The sequence below is a fragment of the Diplotaxodon limnothrissa genome, linkage group LG3 (assembly GCF_057381915.1).
Source record: "Diplotaxodon limnothrissa isolate DT_005_m linkage group LG3, D_limnothrissa_male_GT1.1, whole genome shotgun sequence".
Taxonomy (NCBI): domain Eukaryota; kingdom Metazoa; phylum Chordata; class Actinopteri; order Cichliformes; family Cichlidae; genus Diplotaxodon; species Diplotaxodon limnothrissa.
In genome coordinates this window covers 63,737,757-63,746,031 of record NC_140598.1, presented here as the reverse complement: position 1 = coordinate 63,746,031, position 8,275 = coordinate 63,737,757, and the positions used below count along the sequence as shown (strand labels likewise).

Here is an 8,275-nt window from a genome sequence, read left to right as displayed (position 1 = left end):
ATTGTTATTTCTTTACTTCTTATTCTTTATCTTCAGTCTTTTGTAGTGGACATCAAGTCTTATTTGATCACAGAATTATATTTTGTCTCATTTTTATGTGGATTTATGGCAAAGTTAAATTTTTAGTTTATTTCACGTGAATTACAACAGATCAATGAAACATATTGGAATACTGAAAACTGGTTAGGTCATGTCACCAGTGGCACTTCCATGATCATAGCTGGTATGACAGAGTGCTGAGTGAAGCATTTTCCTCAAACTGTTGAAGGGGGACAGACATTAGAGCTGGAAGGTGAAAGTTCAGGCCAGGGTTTGAGGAACTTGAAAGGGGCAGAATAACAACACCCAAAGTCCATTATGGAAGCTAAGGCTTTGAAGTTGTGGGATTTGGTTTCTTAGTTGCCATACAGGACACCAGCCAATGAAGGGAATCGTCTTTCCATGACAGCACTGTTTGAGAGAGTTCTCACCTCCCAGAGGACATTCTTTCAGAGATATCAAGATCGTTACTTTGATGGGCTGCCTAATCTTGAAGAATCTGCCTCGATTCATAGCTACAACCAGAAACCTGTAAATTCAGATCTGAGGTTATCCACATACACAATGTTTTCATGCCTAATGCTATCTTCGTAGTTGAGGACATCCCTCTGGTTTGTGTGCTCTGACCTTTACGTTTCTCTGAAACTTGGATGCATCTTTTCTGTTTGACATAATTAGAGGACCAGCTGTCTTGGTAGTTGTGGGCAGATTTTTTCCTGTTTTCATGTTTCATGGTGAAAAACCATTTTCACCATTTCTGAATAATTTGAACTCACTTGATAAAGACAGGAGAGATACAGTTAAATGTACTTTTAGAACAGTAATTAAATAAATCAACAGGGGGAAGAAGAAATCTATTCATTCTGCTCAACTGATTTCTCCTGACAGTATATAGGACTCGTATAGATTGCATAAATGATGTTTTAAGAAGTGGTCTCACACAATTACGTCCTCCACAGAGCACAAAAATACATTGCTAGATATCATTTAGAGTATGTGAAACTCGTACAACTACCGCCTGCATGGCAGCGACAGTGACCACATTCCAGACTAGGAATGCCTTTTTTCAACTCTATAAATGTGTGTTGTAGTGGCGGCACTCCGTCTCTATTTCACTCTTCTGTTCCACCTTTAGGAGTCAGTCCGGCAACATGCATTTGAAACGCGAGCTAGTCCAGGTACTTTTGCAAAAAATATGTTTATTGAAACTTTTAATTTACATGGCAAGACTCGTTCAAAAACTGTGTTGCCTCCAGCTTATCCGACTCCCCAACTACGTAATTACAGTGTGCCAGAAGCCCAAAATACTAAAAAGTGCATTAGAATGTTGCACTTCTATATTCTATACATTTAACAAACAGTATTTTAAAATCAACTAGAATTATATTCTTAACATCAAACATGTATATTTCTCCTCTAATCATTTTACCAGTACCAATAAAATTAACCTTTAATTGGCTCTTACATGTGTTGTTTCTAGAATAGTGCTGTGTTTTCCCCTAAGCTGCCATGGTTGTGTGGAGATCTCATATTTCTACAGGCTTGAAAGGTTACCGCTTCATCTCAATGATTTCTAGAAAAACCTGTTTCTGTCTTCAATGCAAAGCCACACTTTTTTCATTCTTTGATTAATGATTGCCTTAGAGTAAAGGGTTCCACCAAAAAACAAAAACAAAATAATCAAATGCAGCTTATGTAGACAGGATACGAAAAGGGTGCAAAATATTGATTTCACATATACAAAGAGGGATTTCTTGTCTAATGTAATAAATGCACTGAGCATTAAGTCGAGTAAATAACAGCAAAAAAAGTCACACGTGAATAAGCAGTAATGGTTGGTTATGAATAACAAGGGAGAGTCTCATCACTCTCCTGGGGGCCAAAGGAGCTATCTTTGGGTGACAAACTAATCCTACTATCTGAGCATGTCTCCATGACTGGAGGAAGAGACATGGATGTCTGCTCCTTCCAGAGAGACGTGGATGTCTCTCTGGAAGGAGGTACTGCCAGCACCTCAAACTCTACCTCAAAGTTGGCCATGGCCTCACCAGACTCGCGGATGATCAGGATCTCATACTCTCCGAACCGGATCAGAGCTTTGTCTGGCAGATCCATTCTCTCCAGGTATCCCAGCGCTGAGGTGTTCACAGACAGTTTCCCCCTCTGGCTCAGATTCTGGATGATAAACAGCATCTCTGAGCTCTGGGGAATGTGGTAGGCGTAGAGCGCCAGCTGCTTACGGGACACCCGGGGATCAAGCAGGACGTAGGCACAGGCCTGGTCGTCACGGCCCAGCCTGAGAGGGTCATCGGCAGCATGTCTTCTTCTGGTCCCCAGAGGAAGCCGATCATAAAAGTCGTTACAGCTCTGCTGAGGATGGTAAAGCTTGATTTGGAGGCAAGTCAGGAGGTCCTCCTCCGTCTCCATCGTCATAGACACATTCATTGTGAAACAATAACTCCAGATGAAAAAAAGAAGACAGCTGATAGTTAAAGAAAGGACAAAAAATAAAAACCAAACAACAAAATTAGTCATACAGTGAAAATAGACCATCTTATCTGTAAAGCAGGGTTAAATCGTATTGCATATAATCAACAAACATTGTTTTTTTAGATGCCTTACCTGAATGTGAAACTTTCTTAATTAAAGAACGAGGTTTTTATTCCATTCACGGGACAGAAAGAAACTGAGTTAGAAGAATCTAACGGTGCTACTGCTGCGAAAACAGGAAGACTGATTGCTGCGCTTTGCAAGCTGTTGCCTTTTATTCAGCCAGTTTTCCTGTAGGTCCAACAGTGTTGCTTTCAAGTGCAAATCCGGAAATTTTACCCTCAGGTTGAATTAAATTTTGTGAATGCAACATAAAAGAAAGAAAAATACAAATTTTCATTCAAAAGCTGAAAAACATAGCATCCAAGAATTAGACACTACAATACACAGTACAGTTATTAAAGTAAAAGTATGTCCACTGTTAAATCAGGAGACTGGACAGTAATGGCGTTACGCAGATCTGAAATATTTATGTATGTTTGATTGCGAAGTCAATGCAAACAGTTTGCCACGTGAAATTAAAGAAAATGAAACAAAATGCTAATAAGAAAAATACTAATTCAACATAATTCACCGAAGTCTTTGTTACAATTTAAATTCTTTTCCGCTGGTTTGCTGTACTGTGCGATTTTTAACGCGAGCACCTGAATGTAGCATTACAACACTGAAAATTCCATGATGACGCAACCCGGAGTAGACAGAAACGCTTTTAAAACTTCATTTGGAGCCGTGTATTATGATATCGCCTCTGTCAGTGCGCCCCAGGGTGGCTGTGGCTACAATGTAGCTTGCCATCACCAGTGTGTGAATGTGTGCGTGAATGGGTGGATGACTGGATATGTAAAGCGCTTTGGGGTCCTTAGGGACTAGTAAAGCGCTATATAAATACAGGCCATTTACCATTTACCATTTATTTACAATACTTTTTATGTAAACAAAGCAGAGAAATAAAATACAGACATGCAAACATACAGAAGAAACAATTAGATGTGAAACAGAGGACATTAATGATGTTTTGTAAAAAAAATAAAAAATAAAAAAAGTAAATGAACCAAAAAAACAACAACATTTTTTTACAAGAGGATTGATCAACTAGTGATAATTTTTATGTTTTGCATATCTCGGCAGTCTTAACAAATTACTTATAGGGTTTTTTCAGAAGCAACAATGTTTTAAAATACAAAATGAGATGTGTTTCTTTAAACGCAGTATAACAGGGTAATCTGTTAAGGAATGTAATTTTATGTATGTCAAAATTTAGCTACTTATTTCAGAATGAAAAGTCGCTCTTCATTACTGGGGTGGCTGGGGTTAGTGAAAAATAATAATAATGTCATCAGAAGTGTCACAACCAGTTACTGTAAACAGACTCAACTAAAGACACTGCTTCCCACCCTGCGGTATTTACAACTATAACGGGAAGAAGCAACCTCGTAAAATAGACCGTTACACATTAACCAAGTACGTTTAAAACGTACTTAACTCTCTTTTCTTCACCATATAAATGTAGTTCTGAAATGTTACTGGTTAATAAATACGAAACGGGGTGACTTACAAAACATGGACAAAAGTGTACCGTAAGATAATGTAGGGTATTTATAACAAAGCACAGTGCTATAGCTAGTTTTTTTTATATTGTTATTATTTTTATTAGACATGCAAAGTAGAAAAATAGATATATTGTAGACTACTGGGTGTATAATATGTAACATTTAATGCGGATAAAAGTTGTAAAATTGTTGTTTTACCCGAAGACTTTAGATTACTGCGCACGCCCGGGCGGAGGGGGCGGTGCAGCTGGCTTTTTGTATGCCACAGGCAAGACACAACCGGAAGTTAGCAAAAGGAAACCTCTCGAAGGGGACTTCAATTCCTTTTTGTGAGCGCCGACTAAAAGGTAATGAAAATAGAAAATTTACGTCTTTATATAAATGCACTTGTGTGGCGCATAGGTATGTGTGGAGTACCCTGTTAACCTCGGTTCCTTTGTTCGCCCGCTAGCCTCGTTGCGCGAGAATATCGACTGCGCTGCTTTGTCTGTTAGCGTGGCTAACCGGGGCTAACAGGCTACACGAGCGGCGTTTAAACTCTGCTCATTTGTTCTTTTTGTAGACATATACAGATATGAAAGAAACGATTTATTGATAATAATGATTTAAAGTTGTTAAATTGTTGGTACTTGTGCCGCCGTGAACGACTCTAGGTTTTTACTATGCGCGGGCCTGTTAACAACGCTGCTGTTTTTATAGACTCAGAAAGGGTCAAACGTACTCTTCAATAGTATGTACTAAAAAAATTGTAACTATATGCTTTTCTCTCTCTTAACACTCTGCATTATCTCGAAACAGATTTGTAATCATGGTGAAGATTTTCGTGGGAAATCTGCCCAGAGCGACAAACGAGGATGAGATCAAGGCACTCTTTACCGAGTATGGCACTGTGACAGAATGTGCCATCATCAAAAACTTTGCCTTCGTCCACATGGACGACCGCAAGGCTGCCACCAAAGCCATCAAGAATCTGCACCTCTACAAGCTGCATGGCACGCCAATCAACGTGGAGGCCAGTCACGGAAAGAACCAGGGCTCAGTCAAACTGCATGTAGCAAATGTAGAGAAAGGATCTGATGATGAGCTGCGTGCTTTGTTCGAGGAGTACGGCACGGTCACAGAGTGTGCTGTTGTTAAGAATTTTGCTTTTGTACACATGTCCAACTCTGACGAGGCCATGGATGCCATCAAGGGACTGGACAACACAGAATTTCAAGGTAAGAGAGATTACCAACATTTATAAGGAGGTCAAGAAGAAACCTTAAAGTGTTGCCTTATTATAAACCAGCCCACATAACCTGTGTTTTTACTTTTTATTTTTTAATGTAGGCAAACGCATCCATGTCCAGATTTCCAAGAGTCGTCCCAGACATGAAGAACGGGATGATTACCCCCCTCCTCCCCCAGACAGGGGTGGCTATTGGCCCCCACGCTATCCAGGAGAGTGGCCCGAGCCTCCTCCACCTGGCTACATGAGGGGTCGTCTTAGCCACATACCCCCAGGTTACCCTGCCCCTCCTCTGCCTCCCCCTCCCCCTAGACGAGCAGTTTATCCAGATCGCCCTTACGATGCTGAGAGGGACAGATATGGCGTGGTAGATTACTATGAGAAGTATCGAGCCCGTCCGTATGGCATGGCCACCTACGACGACCAGCGTCCCGGCGTGCCTCCTCCTCCCCCTCCCCCGTCAGCCGTCGTCCGAGACCGTCTTCCGAACTCGTCGCTCGACCCATATGAGCGTCGGCCCCTTCCTCCACCTCCTCCGTCCTCATACTACGCCCGAGATCGAAGTCCGCTTAGGAGACCGCCTACCACACCAGTGCCCCCTGCCAGTAACGGCTACTCCTATGATCGCTCTGCATACGGAGTTCCACGTGCAAGGGACCCCTACGCAGATCGGCTGCCTCCGCCACCGCCTGCACGCTACGCTTATTAAGCAAGGGCGGCGCATTTTGAAGGTGAGGATAGGTCTGAGGTAGACTGGTGTTGCTCTTTCCTAAAACAGCGTTCCTGTAACGGCAGAGGCAGCCGGGGATTTGAAAAGCATGCGTACAAGGTGCTGTTCCACAAGTAAATTCGTTGGTAATGCACGTCGATCCATTTAACATGGCTTTTCAGATAACAAAATAGTACTAAGTGTGTTATAATACGACAAAGATGCACTGTTGAGGATGGAATCTCTGAATTTCGGGAAAAACAAGTCGAATTAGAAATTAACCTGGAAAAACGTCCTGTATTCAAGAGTTGCAGATCGTTCATTTCTGTCATTTGCTCTTTTTTTCAGGATTGTCGTCCGACTGCGTCGCCGCTCGGCGCCTCCTGATGCACGTGACTCTATCCTCTCCCTGTCAGTGGCTGAGCGCGTAACGTTCCCCTGCGATGCTGACAGGAGGAACCGAATAGCCGACGTCCACGTCTCTTTCTGTTTTTATTACTTTGAGGCAATTTTTACACTCGTATTTTTCCTCCTGGTTGTTTTAATATGTAATTGTGCTGTAGTACTTTTACTGCTTGCCGTCTGGAGTAGGTGTTTATTTTTTATTTTTTTTTGTACTTTTTCGTTTGAGTAATACTGATGTTGTTTGTGACCTTAGAGAAGCTGAATGAGTTCAGCAACAGTTTCTAGGCGATACTTGTGACTGTAGATTTAACTGAACTTAACTTTGTTTGGTATAAAATCTAATCTGCACGTTGACTCCATCATGTAAAACTTTTACACCGCACAACAAACCGCTGTGAAAAACTTAAACTGCTCAAATGTAGGAGTTCGATGCATGCAGGAAGTAACTGTTAACTTACAGAAAATAAATGTCAATCGGAAGCCTCCTCAGAGCGTTTATATGTGCATTGTCAAACACTTCTAATTAACCTGATTCAAATATTGTTGTAGGGTCACCGGAAATATCATTATTTTAAAAGTTATCCGTTTGTTAGCGATGAAATACCGTGAGACAAGCTTGTTAAAATCGTCACGCTGATTAAAAAAAACACGCCCAAACTTTCCTCACTGGTCTTGTCTGAAATGCTGCAGCTTTTATTCCTCAGCAGGGCGTCTGACGTCTTTCCTCAGTGCCAAAGTTGAAGGCAAGTAAAGAAAAGCTAGCGAGCTAGCGCTCTCTAAACCTACTGAACCCACACTGGTTTTGATAGGTGAGACTGGTTTACCTTGAGTCATATTGGGGAGGGGGAGGGGGGTATTACCTCAACAACTTCTGGACACCTTCGCAGTGAAAAGGTAAGTGACAGGTTACTGGATTGGAAAGAATGCTGATGTAGTGCTGAAACACATTCCACATTTGTATGATTCTTTTAGGTGAATTATTACTTTCATTCAATAGTTTTTTGTAGTAGCCAGAAAAAAGTTGGGGATTTCTTTAGGCTCTTTATGCCAAAAAAGTCCTGAAAGTACCAAAGGTAGATACAGGGAACATGAATAAGAGAAAACCATCAGGTGTGGTCAGTTATTTAGTGATGGAATGATCCACTCTTATGCATCTTTTGGGGAAAAACATCATCATGCTGGAAAATCTTACACAAATGTCTTAAGCTAGATTGAACAGGTGAAGGAAAGTTGAGAACAAACGTTAACTCAGTTTGGTTTTGTGGAGTCTGTTAAGGCCCTTGTGCTTCTCTGAAGGTTAAATGAACTTCCACTGTCATCTGTGGTTTCTATAGCTATCCGGTGTGTGTAATAGTTTCACCACTTTGTGAAAACCTGGCATGTGAGTGTAATTGTTGGTTAGTACGCCTGCTTCGGTGTAGACCACAGGCGTTGAACTCCAGGCCTTGAGGGCGGCAGATTTAAATGGCTAAATTACCTCTTCAAAATGTCAGGTATGTTGACCCAAGATGTTATCTAAAATCTGCAGGACACTGGCCCTCGAGGCCTGGAGTTCGACACCCATGGTGTAGACCGTTTAGGGCAGGGGTCTCAAACTCCAGGCCTCGAGGGCCAGTATCCTGCTTGTTTGTGAGATATCCCTGCACTACCTGCTGTTGATTACCTGGATCAGGTGTGCTTTGCCAATAAGAAGCTACAAGGGCTGGTTAGTTTGAAAAGAAGCAGGATCGTGGCCCTCGAGGTCTGGAGTTCGACACCTGTGGTTTAGGGATTCGTAACCCACTTCCACTTAGG

General features: G+C 41.7%; 2 protein-coding genes across 2 annotated transcripts; one reads left to right on the top strand and one right to left on the bottom strand.

Moving 5' to 3' along the window:
* Window positions 1–1,757: 1,757 nt before the first annotated feature.
* Window positions 1,758–2,760, bottom strand: tifa (TRAF interacting protein with forkhead associated domain). The gene is made up of 2 exons (XM_085351105.1): window positions 2,662–2,760; window positions 1,758–2,521 (listed from the first exon to the last, which is right to left on the bottom strand). The coding sequence occupies exon 2, from the start codon at window positions 2,482–2,484 to the stop codon at window positions 1,879–1,881; it is 606 nt and encodes a 201-aa protein (XP_085207231.1). The 5' UTR covers window positions 2,485–2,521; window positions 2,662–2,760; the 3' UTR covers window positions 1,758–1,878.
* Window positions 2,761–4,429: 1,669 nt separating this feature from the next.
* Window positions 4,430–7,351, top strand: LOC146636894 (RNA-binding protein 4.1-like). The gene is made up of 4 exons (XM_085351104.1): window positions 4,430–4,486; window positions 4,938–5,356; window positions 5,469–6,098; window positions 6,425–7,351. The coding sequence occupies exons 2-3, from the start codon at window positions 4,948–4,950 to the stop codon at window positions 6,074–6,076; spliced, it is 1,017 nt and encodes a 338-aa protein (XP_085207230.1). The 5' UTR covers window positions 4,430–4,486; window positions 4,938–4,947; the 3' UTR covers window positions 6,077–6,098; window positions 6,425–7,351.
* Window positions 7,352–8,275: the final 924 nt, after the last annotated feature.

Bases quoted from the DNA above. Each gene is read 5' to 3' on its own strand.
- tifa (XM_085351105.1), bottom strand. From the start codon at position 2,484: ATGAATGTGTCTATGACGATGGAGACGGAGGAGGACCTCCTGACTTGC.
- LOC146636894 (XM_085351104.1), top strand. From the start codon at position 4,948: ATGGTGAAGATTTTCGTGGGAAATCTGCCCAGAGCGACAAACGAGGAT. The intron at 5,357-5,468 runs GTAAGAGAGATT...TTTTTAATGTAG, and splicing joins GGACAACACAGAATTTCAAG to GCAAACGCATCCATGTCCAG.